At 45.6% G+C, this 19219-nt stretch overlaps 1 protein-coding gene across 1 annotated transcript; it reads right to left on the reverse strand.

The window, feature by feature from the left end:
• Nucleotides 1-11648: 11648 nt before the first annotated feature.
• Nucleotides 11649-14294, reverse strand: LOC118774210 (growth hormone secretagogue receptor type 1-like). The gene is made up of 2 exons (XM_036523377.1): nucleotides 13466-14294; nucleotides 11649-11953 (listed from the first exon to the last, which is right to left on the reverse strand). Exons 1-2 carry the CDS (start codon nucleotides 14292-14294, stop codon nucleotides 11649-11651), a joined length of 1134 nt encoding a protein of 377 aa, XP_036379270.1.
• Between the last annotated feature and the right edge of the window lie 4925 nt (nucleotides 14295-19219).

The following is a 19219-nucleotide window of genomic DNA, read 5'->3' on the forward strand; positions in this document are numbered from 1 at the left end:
AGGATACTGGATACTGTACCATCTGAACTAGAAGGTTTCCATGACCCTAGTGGTCACCAAGGTGTTTAACGGAGGAGTGTAAACTGGACATTTTGGTACAATGACTGCTTTAATAAGGGTGAATCGTTCACTGCAGGGGTAAGAACTCATGTATGGATATATTTCTGCCAGAGGCCTGAGTCTTTTGGCTATGTGGGCTGAATGTCTTTTACAAGAAGTTGTATGAAGAGCGAATGCCATAGTTGTTGCAGACTGCACCTTGACTTGATTGTTGTGTATATAGTTAGTGCTGACAATGGACACATTGTAAATTTGCTTGGATGAAAGGGTCTGGGACAAATCCTCTGGGAGGTCTATTAAATTAACTACTCAAATGATTAGCTTACATTAGCAGCCCCGTAAACTGATGTCCGCTATCTGAAGTCTGCTAGTGTAAGTTTGGAATTTTCCAAACAGTATCTGTCGTGCAGCAAAGCATATAGCATGCTGTATACTATACCTAGAAAAGTTTCCCATTACCTTTAGTACTCTTTGGTGTGATTTATGCAGGTAATGTCAGTGCTGCTTAACCCTACAGGCAATGGAACGCACCTGCCTAACTCAAACCTAGCCGGGAGTTTGATCCTGCAAGGACGTAAACCTTGCTCAATCACTGAGATAACTGCAAAGACATAGACACAAAAATGCACTCTGAAGGAAAAAAAAATAAACTAAATAGATCGTCTCCATGAGCAACCATCAAATTAATGAACTATGGCTCGATCATCCACATAAACTGTGCCATACTGAAAGAAGCAGAGTTTTTTCATTGCATTCCTCTTTGGGGAATTTTAAGGAGCTATGCAATCTGTGTTACACCCCTTCAGTGTGAAACACTGTCTTTATGCCAGAGGACACTGCCTTACTACTGGTGCTCTGCCTGTTCGGCCCTCTGTGCTCTTAATGAGAGTGCTGTCACAGTTGCCAGAGAATGATATAATCTCCCCTGTTTTCTCCATGTCATCCTTTAACACTCATTCTCTCTGCCTGCACATCTTTTTTTCCAGATTAAGGTCTTACTACAGAAATGTTATGAATTCCTTTGCCTCCATCTCACATACTGACTGCAAGCATAAAGATAGATCTGCAGATATGGCCTGTTCCCACAGTTATCCAACTTTGAAGAAACTTGGTGAGAATGCACAGTGTGTTCTATGTTTAAAATACGCTTTACAGCAATGCATTTGCAAATGAAGCACCATCTGATTTATGATCAGTCTTGCCGCGGCCAAAAAGTTGGTGCAGACACACAGATATCCTGAAAAAACACACAGGCAAGTTTATCTTCTCATCCTGACTCCTCTTTATCAGTTTCATTTATAAACATAAATTCACCTATCATGTCCAAAGGCCAGCATTGTACCGTCTAGTCCTCTCATTCAGGTAGATCACGGTGCGCTGGGGTCGGTGCAGCTATGGCTATGCTTGGACAGGAAGTGCATTCTCTTGGAGACAATCAATATGACCTAAAAATAGTCAGACACACTTCAAGCTCAGACCCCACACTGACTCATTTCTCCTGACCTAAAGTAAAAGCATTCAGTCCTTCTTGTTAAGCAAGCGGCCGAGGGGCAATTGGGGTCACAGTGCTGTTGATCTAGACACAAATACAATCCTGCCACTTCTGACTGGGGTGTGCAGAGCAGAAATTGGAGCAATCGTTACGCAGTGAATGTTGTTGCTCCACACTTTCACATTTCCTTGTCAGAATTCAGAGCTCTTGTAGCATGAAGAAAAAGCAAACTAAGAAGTTCACCACTGTAAATTTACCGACGTGACAATTAAAATGTGCCAGATAAATAAGTTTCACGTTTTGACAAAAGAAGGCCCTGATGCCTTTCAGTTGTCATACTGAAAACGTGTTTCACATTGACCCCGCTGCGAAAAAGCAGAAACTGGGGAATTCACGCAGGAGGGTGGGGCTTAGACAGGAAGACGACAGTTAGACACTGGCGCATATTGCCTTTCTTTTGACAAACCTCCATATAAGGAAGAAATTTACCTGAAAGAGCATCACTTCCTATAAGCAACAATTTGCCCTATCACAGGCGCCCATGGCTTGCGCCCTCATCTCAGCCTCTTTTGAAGGGTGGATCACAGATAACAAACCAAAACACAAGAAGCACCCTGTGTTTTTTCTTTTTTTTGTTTCTGATATTGTGACAAAACTTCCCGCAGAGCCTGGACATGAGGGCATGGACTGAACTCCACCCCTGCCTCTTCACCTCAGCTGCAGTGCGACAAGTACTTTGGGCAGCTAACGGTGTCCGTCCATCGCCCAGGTGTGGCGCTAACAGACAACAGCAACGTCTGAGACGACGTTACAATCATGTGAACGAAATTGCAGGAGGAGGAAATGAAATGGCGCTCATGGTCATACTCTTCCCAGAGCTTATCTGATAATGGCTGCTGACGGCCAAACTCTCACATGACTGTATACGACGGTGGTCTTGCCTGACTGTATCTGATGGCAGTTTGCAGGCAGCATTGGTAGCGTGAACACAAAACCATAAAGGTCTCTCCGGTATTGTCCAAGTTGCAACTGTCAACAAGTGCCCTAACAGACAGACTTGCATTTCTCCATAAACAACGGGGAGATAGACATAGAGCAGAGAAGGAAGAAGTTATAGCTAAAATTATTGGGTTTGGGAAAGAATGTGGGAACTCAAAGTTTTCAAAGCCATAATGATTATGGCTGCAAGTGCTTTAAGCTATGTTTGACATGCTGGTCACTGAACAGGGACCTTGATGTTTCACCAGAAGTTTGCAGGCTCAGTTCCTACTGCTATTGTACCCTTTAGCAAGTAACTTTACCTAACTAAGATAATCAGGTGTAATGTGTATTCAGTGTGTTATAGGTAATGTGTCAAAATGTAAGCAGAGCTGGTCACTGGAGCTAAGGGTGTTTGCTTAACAACTAAAAAACACAAACACAAACACGTAAAACCCTCACTTCCTCAAGGCTTGCACATGATGACCAGATTAGGAATGCTTTGGTTCGCACATGTAAGTAGAGAGCAGGTCTGTCCCTGGAGGAGGAAGGAAGTGTGTATCTGAACTTCTCCATTTTCTATAAATCCAAGACCTCCAGTCCTCCAAACCTTTGGTCTGTCCACCCCATTCCTTCACTCTCCAATGTCAATTGTGAAAGAAAAATAAGAAATTTCCCCATCTGTTTTGATCTGGTTCCTCTATAAACATAAAAAGGCATGCTCACGTTTTGACTCCTTCACAATAACAATACCTTCTCCTTGCTGTAGTCACCATGATATTTTCACATTTGACAAAATATTGCTCTCCCACACTTAGTGAGTTTGGTGAACTTTGGACCCACAGTACTGCAAGCTCTCTTTATTTAAAATTCAACTGCTTCCAAACAGGATTTGTTGCAAAACAACTCTATTGACCATATTTATCATATGTCTGCATTTTATTTTGTGAGCACTCTTGGTCGTTTCAGCAATTTCTAGCCTTTATCAGATTGAATAAGAGCCTGACCTGCAGAAACAGAGAGAAGCATTATGTCAGGCAGCTACTGTATGTTTCTCTAACCTCATTGAGACAAAGCAACACATCATGAATATCTCTGTAAAATTCCCATGAAGGCCCTATTGGCCAAACATCCATCATTTTTGAGTACACCCATATATATGTGTGCTTATTATATGTTACAAAGATGTCAGGTGCAAAACCTGGACCCAAGTTCAAAATGAATGGTCTTTTTAGTCAGAGAAGGGGTCTTTTCCATCTCTTGATCACTATGCAAATATTTAAAGAAGATAAAATGGAGTCATGCCCATGGATAAGTTGACAGGTGTGCATGCACCGGCACCACTGAGGTTTCCCTCTCCGGTCTTTGGTGCCATTTGTAAACTGTGTTACAGCTGAGCAACTTCACATCCTGTTTTGAGATTGGCTGGGGTTACAGAGGAATCGGATGCCAAAAGTAGTGAGGTGTAATGAGGAAAGGGGGGGGGGGGGGGGGTGGTTGATAAGTGACATCACTGAGGAAGACCAATCAGAGGCCAAGCCCTGCAACACTGCTGCTCTCTCCAGGAAGCCCAGTTCCTCTGTTCTCTTGATGTCGACACTTCCTGTCAGTTGAAAATGCAGGGCGGCCAGGCCAAAGAAGGGAAGGGGCAGGCCCCCGAAACAGGAAGTCAATTCAGCAAGCAGCAGAGAACAATGAATGCCCCCAAAAAATTCTATTTGCTTTTTTTCAGTTTCAATTAGGGAAGTGGGGAAAAAATACACCAAAATTTCCTGGAAAAGGTCCTAACCAAACAAACCAACCTAAGGGCTTGTTTGCATTCTTTTTTGGAACGTGAAAACAGCTGAATGGGGTGGATGGTCCACTTCAGTATCACACAGCTGCAAAATGCAGCATGCAAAATGGTTATCACTAGGAAAAGAGGCACCATGAATCTTATTTGACACATCTGAAATGATATTATTAGGGTACTATGTCCATATTGATAGATAAATTGGCAAATTATTTATAGTGCAAAAGTATAAAAAATTTTAAAGTTTTGATTACATGCCTGGTACTATCCATGTATCTCAATAATTGTTTTCATGAAAGTTACAGCAATTGCTGCAATGTTAACATTACAGTTATTTGGTTAATAAATCAATGAAAATACATGCAGCGCAAAATGTCTGGGTGGTAAAACTCAAAAAGAGAACTCTTCAAACATTTCTCTGTGGTTTTGCGCTTGTACCGCATTGCACAATAGCCCCCCGCTGTAGCAGATCACTGATCACTAGTGCATTTCCTAACTGCTTGCTGCACTCAGGTTTTGGAAAATGTCATTTTCTATATGAAAATCAACTCGGCCCCAACCAAAGGGCATCAGAGTGTTCCTACCACTTAATGTGTACATGAGGGCTGAGAAGAGGGGGTATAGATCTAAACATGCCCATGCTGTTGAGAAAGGATTGGCTGCATGCTGTAGCTGAACAGTGCGCTTGGACCTGCCTGTGAAGGCTTGCTGTGCAACGCAACGCATTGCCTCCCCCTGTGCCCAGCCTCCTGATATCGCACTTCAGATCCACTATGACTGACACTTATGCTAGAACTCACTGTGGTGAACACAAATTTTTACATACAAACATATAAAAGGACATCCAAGGCATCCGTGTGTTTTTTTTTCCCCTTAAGCAAAATGGCTGTCAAACCATATAACCCTGAGACTTGTGTTTTCCATCTTCCAGGGACTTTGCATCTTTTCATTGTGATGTCACTTGCCCTAGAGATAATGTTCCACATGGCAGAATTTCAAATGCCGTCAGTGTTCTGGACAGCTACAGTACACGGTTTAATGTGAACACATGTTGGCCCATCATGCGTCGCACTTTGGCGAAATTGACAGCCAAGGAAAACTTTTCCCTCGTAATTGGGTTGGCCTGTTGCCTAAAGGTGATGCAATGTTCGGTGCAGGGCAGGAACGTTTTGTGCAAAAACAGGCTGACCACTCCCAATTAAGATCATATTACAAGGCAGATCTGGCAAACAGATCCAGACTATGTTCAAGTGGTCCTACCAAAAATCGCTGCAATCAACTATGGTCAAATCTTTTATCATTGTGATCTTATTGAGTAGAGGTTAGCGGTCAAGAACACCTTGTAACAGTGTTTCACCACCAGCTCAGTTAACATCTTTTCCATCTACTGTTTCATGACTATCATATGAAAACTTGTAGGTTGCAAGTACTTTGCTGAAATCTAATGTCTAATGTTTTCATTTTTCTACTTAAAATATAACAGATTTATATTAATTGAATTGACAACATGAAATTCTTTTATCACTAATATAAAGTCCCTTTGGGTGTTACCATACTTCATGTTGGAAAGGTATTGATTGAAATTGGTCACTCCACAAAAACATAGCAAATGTTTTATGGTTTGCCATGCAGAAAAACAAGAATGGATGTATTTTCCACATTATTATTGACAGCTGTTGTTCATGTTCTTTACATAGCCCTCGTGCAAAAAAAAAAAAAAAAGATCTTTACGTTTCAAAAGGCAGTTACAATGATGAGCCACAACTGAGGTGCTATGCCTTAGACTCAAGCGCCTCCTAATGGTGACAGGGAGCTTTTATCTGATTGCTCAGCCTCACTCATGACACAATGCTCTGGGGCATTTCAGTTCTACACTGAAAGTGCATTTCATTTTTTTAAACTGTATTATTTGCCCATAAAATTAAAACAAAACTGGCAATTTATAATGCAACAAAGCAACAGTAATTCACCAACATTTTGTTATTTCAGTTGTAGTTGCTCATTGACTGATTGTAGTGTTGTATTGTTGTTGTGTGAACACAATATTTGCTGTCGGTGAAACATTTATATGCCACCTGGCTTCATCTGATGTCCCACCATGTCTCAGCTGAATTGTCTGAACTGTAATAAGCCCCCTTTCCCAATGTGTACGCTTCGATGTGAGGAATGAAACATGGCAATCACTTCAACTTTTTGAAAAGAAAAAAAAATAAAAATGATAATGTATTATTAAATAAAAATATGAGGGTGAGAACTGGGCACATTCCCAAAGCCAGCTGATCTTCTGTGTGAGCCCATCCTTGCTGTGTTCCTGTCTGGTCCACAGATGATTGTTTTATAGGCCTAACCATTTCAACTGTTCTCTTGAGCGTAATTAGTGAGAGTTGTCATTTTCTTCTTAACATTCAATTCATCCATTTACAAATGATAGGTTCAAACCACAGTCACAACAAATCTAGCCATGCACATCAAACTTTAGTTAGATATACTCAAGGCTGCTTTTTTTCTGTGGCTGCTAATTCATGTATGAATTATTGGCAGAAGCTGACAAACGCCTTTCATTTAACAGGTGGACCCATTAGATTGCCATCTGATTGCCACTTAGAATCCCAGTACCTCCCCTGTTGTGTATGTGTTGCAACTAGCAGTGCCACCACTGTAAGCAACACAGTGTGTCTTACCAACTGGCCACACCCCAGGCTGTGGCCAGTGTTTCCGGTCCTATCAAGGCTGCTGTTAAGATCAGAATTTGATCAGGTTCACCCTTACTTTAATTCCTGTTCTTTTAAGCTTTAGGGCATGAAAACATAGCAGTTCCAATCCATAGAGCATTATCAGTCTGGCCACAATGCCCTGTCTACATTCTTTTGTTTTCCTAGTTGTGTAATAGGCTCAGTGTGAGAGATACAGCAATATGAATATATGACTATGAATCTATGAATGTACATTCATACATGTTAGGGTGATAAGGGTTCAGTTTTAAGTGAAATACTTCATAATTGTTATGAATATACCATATAGTGGCAGCTCATTCAAATTTTACAGATTGAATGTGATGCACTAATGTGTAAATTTACTTGTCCATGAGCAATTGAGTTCACGGTGGATTTAGTGTGTCTTTAGCGCACGTTCTAGACATTGAGTTCGCCTCTCTGTAGCTCTTTCGGAAGCCTGGGCCAGAACACCAGCCCAGCTACCTCACCTCTCATGCATCTGAGCGGCGGGGGTTGGGCAGGGAGACGCAAGGGTGTTGGGGTCCCCTGAGCCCCCTCATCCATCTCACTTCCCCGTCGCCACAGGCTCGGGACAGAGGGGACCCCCCTCCTCCCCCTTTCAGTCTGTCCCGTTATCACCCGGCCGGGCAAATAAACACCGACTGAGCGATAAACTCACAGCTTTTTGCTGACTTCCTGCCCGCGTGGCCAGAGGAAAGGGGAACCGATCCGGATAACTGGGCGCGCCGAATGTGTCGCTGTTTGACACTAAAAGCGCCGAGCGATGCCCATGTCAGCCAGACAAATGAGCTAAGGAAAAAAAGCTTCCCTCTTTGGGAGTATGAGATTCGTAAAAGCTAGCGAGCCAAAATCTTATACAGCGCGAGTGTTATGTGGAGGAGGCGGAAACCTCGCAGGATCCTTAGGTTTCTGTAAACGTGACGAGCGAGAGACTCCTCGGAGGTAAACGTCCCAGCTGTGACAGGAGAAAACAAGAGAGGCGTCTTGGAAACCTGACATTTCCTTCCTCCTCGTAACACCCAGAAATCAAACAGATTAACGGCGCACTTTTACTGGGTGACAGCGGAAGACTGAACGAAGTGAAATAAAATTTATTCAGTGTTCACCATAAATTGTCTTAGATTGAACGCTGGATTCACGGAACCTTTCACCCCCACACAAACGTATTTAAGATGCAGCCATCACGATTAATGCAGCAACGTGGAACAGTACGTGCAATTCTCGGTGTCGCTCAGACACGGGTAATGCAATAGCGGTGCCAGATTACAGTGACAGAGACCATGTAGCACAGAGAGAGTGTAGACCAGATCTAATTTCACGGGGGCTGAGATGGATAACCTTTCATATGCCACGTAACCTTTCAGAAGTCAAGTTATTTTATTTCCATATCTGTCGCTCTATTATCAGCTTTGCTTTTGATCCTCAGCGAAGAGCGCACGTGTTCTTGCAAGAGCCGGTGAATACGGAGGAGGAAGGCGAACTTTAACGAAAGTATATTTTCCTGCATGAACACAGCATTTCAGCCTCTCACTGTAAAGAAAGCACAGCACTGCTTGTAGCAAGACAGGCTAATTTTTTTATCGATAATGATAATCTGTGAATCTGTGACTGTCATTAAGAACGCGCTCATTGTGCAAAGTGCACTCAATTCTAAAGTCAGACACAGCCCATTAACTTCTAATTGGCAGAAAATCGGAGCTTGGTGTTCTTACCGCTGCTAGCGAGATCGGACAAGAAAAGTTATTAAAAGTACCACTTAACTCAAGAATTAAGAATCGATAAGGGTAGCGTTTTAAATTCAGGGAATTCATTCATACACGAGGGAGAGCACAATGCGTCAGCTGTGAGGAATTTACAGGGAAAAAAACACACAGTGGAAAACCCACAGAGTTTAGTGTGATTCCCAAGCACAGGGGGAGTCGCCTTCACACCGCCCCCCCCCCTCTCACAGCGGAAAATTCTGACCCCAGTGCAGCCAAAACCAGCAGGGGATGCCATGTAAGACGGGAGTAACGTTTTGGGCAGTCGGGGGCTCTAAAAAGTGACAACACACACATACCAGCACAGAGGCCCAGTACCAGTTTGGCATCTCTGGGCGAGCTCATGGGACAATTAGTACTGCAGAGCTGATTGTCTCATCAATTCAAATCTCTGCAACCAGCCATCTCCAGTCATTCATACCCAGCTCTTCAATGACTGTCAACACACCTCTGTGGGTGGGGGTTGTTTGTCACTGTTTGTCTAAAGACCTGAGATCAGGTATCACCTGTTAGTTAGGGGTGAGTTGCTGTGTGTGATGATGGCACCATTTTCGGGGAAAGGGATCAAATCTTCACTCTTCAATATGTGTTCTACTTTCAAGAGGGGAAAAACATATTAGACAGTGCAATCCTAACCCAAATCAAGACTCAACTGAATATACACATGTAATACTTATTTGCTTAACAGTATGATTCTTGAGCAAACAGGCATGAGGTTATAAATAAATACCATCATTCTCGAGCATTTGGAGTAAAGAAATTTTTACACTGAAACGGATGCAGTAGATGCAGCCAACACCATTGTCTCACTGGACACTTAAAATTATTTCAGCGTTTATTCTTGTGTCCAGTCAGCTGAACAGTGTGCAAGAAATCAGCACTCTGTGATGGAAATGTTTACAATATGTTTATAACATGGCATAGAAAAGACTTTTAAATGAGATGTTGTAAGGGTGCCTGGTAAGAACAGGAGAAACATTGAGCGCTGTTTAGTTCTACGGGCTCCAGCCAGGTTGGAAACAGAGGAGGGACAGGTATGTGTGGATTCAGTCTTGTTTCTCACATTACAGATCAGTTACACACGCATACCAAATGTATTTGTTCTGTGCAAAACATGTTCTTTATCACTTCCATACAGTACACAGGCACTGGCTTTATTTTACCACATCAGCTTCTGTCATGGGTACTAATGACACTTACAATAACAACAAATGAGAGACACTCATTAGATATCATCCAACGCGGCTGTCTGTCTGCTCTGTATATTCAAACATTTCACATTAAGAATAACACCTCTTTTCATGTTTCTTTTAATACAGATTCCCAGTACTTTGTGTTACAGTCTGTTGATTACCCTCTGAGCACTGATACTGCCACAGAACAGCAATGTCACTGTAACACACAGCTTGTTATAGGTGTGCCACATCTGGGTGCTGCATAAAGTACAGCTCGTAATAGATGTCACTCATGCTATCCCGCTCCACCCATCTGTTTTATTCTGAAACCAATTGGATTTTCAGAAGAAAGTTGATAATTTGGGGAAGGCAAAGAAACAAATGCTAAGTTTGATGAAAGCAAGTATGTGTGGTAGGTGAAAGTATACAGAAGAGTTCTGAAGCATTTCCTTGTCTGACATGCTGAATTTATTTCTGAGGTGCAAGTCCTACTTGTTTATATGAGCATCACAAATCAAAGCCACTGAGCGCAACACAATTTCACAACACAGAAAAGCAACTTTTTTGCACATACTAGTACATGGGAAAGTGGGGCTTTATGAGCCTCAGAATGGGCGGGGCTGTTCTTTGCTGTCACTGGCTCACTGATTTTAACCTATTTTAACCTATCACAGTATTTTTACTATGGAGTGCAAAGTCTCTTTTGCAAAGCCAGTGATAACAGAGTATGGCAGCTCCACCCTTTCCAGGCGTTCCTGAACCTCACTCTCCAATTAATTCTTCATAATTTCCCCCGATAATTTTTTTTTCTTTTAAACTAGGCTTTGTTTGAGTCCAGGTGATGTTGGAGGATTTGGCAAAGAGATGCTAGACTAATAATGTAACGCATGGAGACACGCCGCACATGTCCGAATGCACCGCTGATGATGCTGTTGACCCTCTCACAGCGCATCAGGGATGAAAGTGCAAATAAAAGGAACTGATTATATCCATAACCCAACATTCTCCAATCTCCATTGCCCTCTGTAACAAGACCTTGCCGTCTTGGATCTAATATGGCTCGGTAATTAGTAACTAATTACTCAGTATTTCCTGTCGATACAGTCATTTATATCGAGACCCTACCCGACGGAGGGCATCTGCACCAGCATAGCTCTGTCTGTGCGCCCTCTTGCTCTGAGTGCAGTATGTCCTTTCTCAGCCATTTCCTCCCGTTTGTCCACAGCTCCAAGGGAGGCCTCAGCTGCTGTACCGCTGACTTCTCCTCAGAGTTGTTTCCCATTCCATCTGCCTCGGTTTGGCTGCTCTTTCCTGCATGCTTCATCACAAAGGTCTTAGAATGCTGTCCACAGAAGTAAAGCTCTCCGTCTGCCCTCTCACTGCAATGCGAGGTGTGGGTGTGCGTGTATTTAATCATTTACTTGCTTAGCAGGACACCCTCCCTTATCCAGGGTGACGCATGAAGCTTTCAGTTTCAGGTCCTGTTCCACTCTACCCCTGGGGCAACTGGGGTAAATCGCCCTGCGGAATGGACAGCGGCATCCTGCCCCGTCTGTGGGGTCGAACCCGCCGCCCTCAGGTTTGGCATCTGCCGCAACGCGAGGGCAGTCCCCCCCCACCACACCCCCCCCATGTCCCCCACACCCCACACCCCACCTACACTCCAGTGAAGGTCTTAGTGGATCCGGGAACATCCTCTCTCGTCGGGAGCTGCCTCGGGGCGGGGCAAGGCCGCTTGCGGGCACCCAGGGGGAGGAGCCGGCGGGCGGCGGCCCGGTACTTGCGGGACATGAGGTTGTAGAGGACCGGGTTGATGGAGGCACTCAGGTAGAAGAGCACCATGGAGGCCACGTTGAAGTTCTGGCTCAGCTCGGCCTCGGAGTAGTCGTCCGAGTGGGTGAAGAGGTTCCTGCCGATGTGGAAGGGCAGCCAGCAGACCGCGAAGGCCAGCACCACAACCGCTAAGGCATAGGAGAGAGGGAGCAGGGGAGGCCAAAAGAGCGGGAGGCCAACCACGAAAGGGGGAAGAAAGAGAAGAGGAATACAGGGTTGAAGGCAGGAGGAGGGAGAAGCAGGGAGTTACAGGAGGCAAGAAAGAAGACAAAAAAAAATGATTTTCACTTTCAGTCCTGTTTCACAAGGAAGTAATGCAATGCAGTACATGTGGAACAGAGCAGAATCATTCACAGAAAACAAGCCCCCCTGATACTTGTCGCTCTGCCCCTCCACAGTTGCTTAAGAGGGTAAATGAAGGTAGTATAACTGTCCTGGGATTGAGCGGCGAGGCTGACTGCTCTATGGAGCTTTTCATAAAGCAGAGTGATTTACGGAGTCATTCAGCATTCCCTGCCGTGCCACCAGATTGGAAAGCGAGCACACACGGGCGTGCGAGCACGCAAACCCCCATTAACCCAAATTTACGAGCCTCTCCGATGGCATTTCCAGTTAGCACTTGACAGAGCTGGGATCCAGTATTGACGATCCTCAGACAGCAGCCGTACATGTTCTGCATACCATGAGAGGGAGCCCCATTAATACAGATCATACTGAATCCCTCAATGCTGAAATACACAGGGACTGACAAATGCAAAAAAAAAAAAAAATGCAAGTTTTAAAAGCTGTCAACTTGTATGTTTTGTTTCTGAGTAGGCTCTATGTGCTTTAATTAAAACCAAAACAAAAGGCCTCCTTATTAAAATTCAGTTGATAATTTGAACATCAGTCAAGGACTAGGCTGCAAATGACTTCCTTTCAACAAATGCTCCATGGCATTAGACAAGACTTAAACAATGGTAACTGTGAAGACATTTTTTAATTTGTGTATACAAGTGACAATTTTTACACTGTTCTTTTTTCAGACAACTGCTGAGGGTGACAGAAGAAGCTATGAGCACCAGAACTGCACAACAGAATCTGTGCAATAGAGCTGAATTATCCCCCGTCGTCAGCTGAAGCTAAAACGCACCGGATTAATCTTTCAGCACAGCGGGCACATTAGAGGATTGTAATGTCAAACTGTGAAAAATGCTGTAATGCTCTCCAGATCTTCCTTTCTTCTTTCATATCAGCCTAAGACTTTCGAGCAAACCATGAAACCAGGGGAAGGGAAAAACAATTTAACAGCCTCACACAAATAAACAGTGTTCACTCTTTGACCCGACAGAGAGAAGCAGAGACACTGGCTTACACTGAACTCTCCAGGCTCACAAACATAACAAAAAAATCACAAAAAAGGGGGAACAACAGCAGGTCATCTAACACATCGATGCCCCTGTCTGCATCTCCCAACAGAGGGGGAGATGGACAGATGGATGAAGTAAATCAGGACATGAGGGACTAGAGGACCTTCCTGATGCGGAACCAGATTCCCCGGGACTCTGGGGGACAGGGGGCCAGGTAACGGGAGATGAACAGCCACGAATAAACAACATTCCAAGAGCCGGGGCAGAGGGGGGAACGCGGGGGGGACTCACCCAGAATCCGGACGGTCTGCCTGTGCGCCCTCTCCCGCCCGGTGGCGCTGGGGCCCCGCAGCTCGTTGCGGCTCCTCCACAGCTTCCTCCCGATGGAGCCGTAGAGGAAGGTGAGGCACAGCATGGGGCAGAAGAAGTAGACGGTGGACACCCAGATCATGGTGTGCAGGAGCCCCGAGGAGACGCCGTAGCTTGTGTGCTTGCACTGAGCCCCGCTGCCGTCCGGGTGGGTGCCGTTCTCGTACTCCACCCCGACCAGGACGAGCATGGGCCCCGCCGAGAGCAGGGCGAAGGCCCACAGCGCCAGGATCACGTAGCGCACCCGCCGCTTGGTCACCAGTGCCTTGGCCTTGAGCGGGAAGCAGATGGCCAGGTAGCGCTCCACGCTGAGGGCGGTGATGTGCAGGATGGTGGCGTAGGTGCAGCCCTCGTTGATGTAGTGCAGCCCCCGGCAGAGCAGGTCGCCGAACACCCAGGGCACGTACCTCCACAGCCGGTACAGGTGGAACGGCAGGCTGAGGAAGATGACCAGGTCGGACACGGCCATGCTGGACAGGTAGAGGTTGGTGGTGGTCTTCATATCCTTGAAGCGCTGGATGATGAGGATGGTCATGGTGTTGCCGGTCACGCCCACCAGGAAGAGCAGGATGCAGATGATGGTGACGGGGATGAGCGTGGAGTTGGGGAACAGGGTGTCCTGGTAGTAGAGGTGGTGCTCCTCCGGCAGGCGCTCCTCGGCGCCGTGCTCCTCCACGGCCATCCTGGCAGTCACCGCGAGGCTCAGCACGGGCTGGGTTCTGGCCAGAGGGGAGTGCGAGCTGTATCCCATCGGTGCCAGGTCCGAACGTGGCTCTCCTCCCTGCAAAGCAAACACCACGCGGAAAATCTTCTCAGCCCAGGGTGCAGACGGTGGGCTAAGGTAACAGCCAAATCCTCTGTTTTTTTATTCTTTTCTTTTTGTCTTGTTAGCCCTCCCTCACAGCGGGTGAGTGCAGGAGCAAGCAGAGCTGAAACATAACCGAGACCTCTCTCTCTCCTACTGTCCCCTCTCTCACTCTCTCCTTCTGCTGGGGCTCTTTGTTGCTTGATTCCCTGTCTCCTCGCTCTTGGCGTAGATGGGGAAAAAAAGAAAAAGAGAAAATAAACAGGGCTCCGAGAGTGGGTCTCTGGTTTTCAAGTGGCGGGGGCCGTCTGTTGTCGGACAGGGCGAGTAAACACCCCCCCTGTCCAGCCCACCCCCCCCCCCCCGGAGGAGGGCTCCGGAGATGCAGTGAGGAACAGAGGGGGGGTCTGCTGGAGGGGAGGATGGAGCCGAGCTCATCAATGAGTCTGACCCTTAATCAAACAGTGACAGGGACGGAGGGAGGGAGGAAGGGAAGGAGGGGGTGGAGGGAGGGGAGTGACGGAGGAGGAGGGAATCTGCCACCAATCGTTCTCAATGTGTGTCAAGAGGGAAGTGGCTCCATGGCTGGAGAGGCACGCTGAAGGCAATAGGGGTAATCACTTACGCCGAATTGCTCATATATCAAAGCACTCAAACCTTGCCTTTTCTTGTGTATTGTAGGCTATTATATGCCACTTGATGGTGAATATTTTTTATTGTAGTACATCTGCATTCACTGCGTCATTGGTTATTACAGCACAGAGTAATGGACTGCCACATGCTCAGGTGTGCCCTGTCATGTTTCAGTATGTACAGGGTCATTCATGTGGTTTTAACAGATGTGCTTTTGTAACCTTGCTTTGTAATTCACTGTGGATAAGAGCATCTGTCAAATGCCCGAATGAAAATTTATGAATGAAAACATTTTTGGAGAAAAAGCCAGTAAAGCCAGTCTCCAGTGTCCCCTGGAATGATGCCATAAACAAAAAGGAGGATTCAGCATTCCCACCTTCTATTCTAATTTTCCAGAAACAGAAACTCCATTAGGAGATCCAGAGGAAAAGCCACTGTTAAGCAGACAAATGGGATCCACTGAGTCCCTTCTGATGAGGATGAAGGCTTTTTGAGGCAGTCTCAGGGCAAGCAATACCTTGCCTGGTCAAATTTGGTTGTATTAGTGGTACAGCTAGTCCACAACATGGAGGTTTGTGGAGCATCTGACGCATTCACAGAGTTGCATGCAATGCAGGTAACTTTCTACACTTCACCACTTTCATTCAACCAGAATACCATTTGAAAACCCTCAGCACACCTCAGCAGCAGGTGCATTCAACATCATGTTTCACACGTGCACAAGCACATACACACACAAAAACACACACACACACACACACAGACAATAATGAGGCTAGCTTGTAATAAAAGGAAAAGATGCATTTGTCAGTGGACCCCAGCCAAGCTAATCTGAGAGGGGAAAAAAAAACTAAAAACCCAGAGAGGAATTAACCAGGAAGAAGGTGGGACCAGATGAACTCCTTATGGTCCGTCGGCACCAGACCACCGCCGGGGGGAGGACGATGGCGTGGCATCTATTTCCCGAAAGAAGTCCAGATGCTATTGTGACCGTCAGGCTAATTTGAAGTGTGGTGCCACGAGCCAAGGAAGGGGCTCATTAACAAAAACAGAGCGTCAGCACTCACCCGAGGGCCAGCCTACTCTACGCTGCACGTGACGCGTTCCAGAACAACCGGTGCGACCTGGTCAGTGTCCCCCCCCCCCGGCCAGCACGGTCCCCCACACAGGTCAGGGATCAGTGAAATCCAGACAATACACGCGAGAGGCTAACAGCGCAAACATGCAACAGAAAGTGGTGCCACTGCGTGCAACCACAACTACTACAATCCTAAACACATCTGGCCCAAGTCAATTACATTCAGTCAATTAGCAGACGCTCTTCACCAGAGGGACTTGCAAAAGTGCAAACAAGGAGGTCAGGCTAAGGTACTCAGGAATTAATATTTATTAATCTTGAGGTAGAAAGGAACAGAAAGAAAGGAGAATGACCCTATGACTTATAGAAGTCTATCCTGTGTTTAAGTGTGTCTGTCAGCAGACTCGTGCCGCTCCTGAGCAGCGGCTCTCCTGCAGATTGGTGCTGCTCCTGGTTTTTATCAAGCAATCATTGGCTCATCAAGGCGACTGGAATGGTTCCATTTGTTTGCGAGAGAGGAGAGGATGGAGAGAGGGAGGGGCTCTGTTTGGCCATCTCTGTGCTCTGTTAGCGAGAAGACCTGTTTCCCCGTTTTCATCGCGCGTCTCTGGCGCTGCCATTCATCTCTCTTCCTCCAGGATTTAATTGTGTAAATAAGTGTGTATGTGGAAGGGTGTGGGGGATTAGTGTGGGGTGGTGGTGAGGTTAAGATCCTCATTCCAACAGTACATGCTTTCCAGTGCCATTCTATTGCTGCAATTTACACAGCAGCATTGCTCTAAAAGCCAGAGTGACATAGGGCTACACACACACGTGGATATAAACTGTGTATAAATACATGGGTGTGTGTGTGTCTGTTTTCTACAGTAGCACTGTCTTCTACAATGTACTCTTGGCAAGTATGTTGTTATGAAGTTGAAACATCAGAGAAATGTCCAGAATGGCCTCTCTAAGAAATAGGCTGTCACTATTAAGCTTTTGTTGACTGGCAAATTCTGAAAAGAAAGAAAGTCCAGGGGCAACACCATGTTGTAGGCATTGGGTTTAAAACCCACACCTCACCAAGATAGACTGAATAGCTAGCTAACTTTGCTTGTTTGGATAAGTGTTGGGAAATCTCATCTGGATAAAACATGACAGCTATTGTGGCTTGTCAAAGTGTTCACTGGACAGGTATATCCCTGGCAAAGCTGAATAAATTTGCTTTCTTAGCTGTGAATGAATAAAGTTACAACTTCATAATCTCTATAAAATGAAGTAATGATGACACACCTCAAACCTGAATATGTAAAATCACAGGGATTTTGCCGAATTTTCTAGCAGAGACCTGAAATGACGTCTTTAGACTGAAGATAACACAGCTGAACATTTGCTGTTTGTGGCGTCATTTCGGTAAGGTGCCGATACCTACCTGAAGGGGGGAACCTGAAATTCCTGTAGCCTTTTGCCTTTTCAAAGGCTGAGGTACAGGGGCAACGTTTGTGTAAAAGCCACAGATTCCAGAACCGATCCTTCAGGTAAGACATGAAGAGAGAGGCATTGTCTTCGGGGCTCTTGCGCCATTCTTCAGAGTCACAATGCCCTGTGCGGGGATCAGGTTCAGGCCGGCCCGGCTCAGTGCAGGAGAGGCGGCTCTCTAAGCGGGCACGGGGAGAGAAAGCAGCCCGACTGGGGTGATGGATGGCCTGCTGGAATGCAGCGGGGTGGGCAAGACACTAAATGATGCGTTCACTCTTGATTTTCTCACGCGGCGGCACGCCAGTGAATTTCCCATCAGCCCCGCTGGAAAAAAAAAAAAAGAGAGACTCTTTTCTGACAAGCAAGCAACGAGAATGACGGATGAACCGGGGTGGCCGGGTGGGGTGTAAAAAACATTTACTTCCAGGAAGTGAGATCTGCTTACACCTTGAGTCCATACAAAAAAGAACAGAGTGTCTCGTGCAACTAAGTGATGGAAGATGGGAGTCCCAGCCAGGAGATTATGGATGAGGTGCAGGAGAAAGATGGAACCATTTATTACTGCTTTTAATGTAACACTCTGTCCTGTACTGGTGAATGACTGGGTGAGCCATTTTGCAATGCACTAACTGCCCTTCTGATCTCCATTTACAGGTAATGACTGGGTTAACTGTCACTCTGGTCTCAACCTGCATTGAATGACCGGGTTAACTACTCTTCTGGTTTACATTTAACGGTAACTGTCTGTTCATTGTTACTCTGGTCGACATTTCCAGTGATTGACCGGATCTTTACCGTATAGGTCATGTAAAAGCTTATGGGACCTGACATGTTCATTGATATGAACCATTGACCATCTTGCTTGCGATTAAGAGCTCAACAGGAACAAAGGACACAGGTGCCTTTTGGGATACAGTGACTGCGTAATGTTCGGAGTGCACACCTGACCACAGTGCGCCTTTGCCAACTGTAAAAAGCTGTTCCACTCTGCGTTCCAAAAACGCGTTTTGACTTGCAAAAGGAGAGAGAGACAATACAGAGGGAGGGGATGGCAATTCATTTGCACATCTGCGATTTCTCAGGTGGCGTGCGGGACGGGACGGTCAGCACAGCTCTGAAGGTCTGCCGTGCCCCCGATTCTCCCCTCTCGTAGTGCTGCCCTGGATCAATTCCTACCCCAAACCGGAGAGTGAACCCAAGCAAAGTGCTGAACACTACGGGACTGTTTGTAAAGGGCACAGCAGAAAGCACCGATAAATATCACTTACAGCTTCTGTAGTGATTCTCTCCCTGCAAAGAGAGAAATAAGACATACAACAGGATTATGCACATAGGGACAAGTGTATTAATATGCTAGGGAAACCAATGTTGCTGCTGTTGCCTCAGGAGAATCAAGAAACATGACTGAATGATTGAATGCCAGGCTGTTACTTCTGATCTGACAAAAAGGAAACATTTTGATTAAATCCAATAAAAAGTATGAAAGCAACACTCTTTGTTATAAACTCATATAAACGTTAAATTGTTTTCATTGTGATGCTCAATCCACCAGATTTCAGAAACAATTTATTTAAAACAGTAATAAAAAAACACTTCCTAAAATGTGTTTCTCCAGCTGTCATTCAATCAATATGGGTGGGCATTAACATGTGAAAGAGCACAGACAGACATGTAAGAAAAAATGAAATAAAAATAAAGTGTA

This window comes from Megalops cyprinoides, chromosome 3 (genome assembly GCF_013368585.1).
Source record: "Megalops cyprinoides isolate fMegCyp1 chromosome 3, fMegCyp1.pri, whole genome shotgun sequence".
Lineage (NCBI taxonomy): Eukaryota > Metazoa > Chordata > Actinopteri > Elopiformes > Megalopidae > Megalops > Megalops cyprinoides.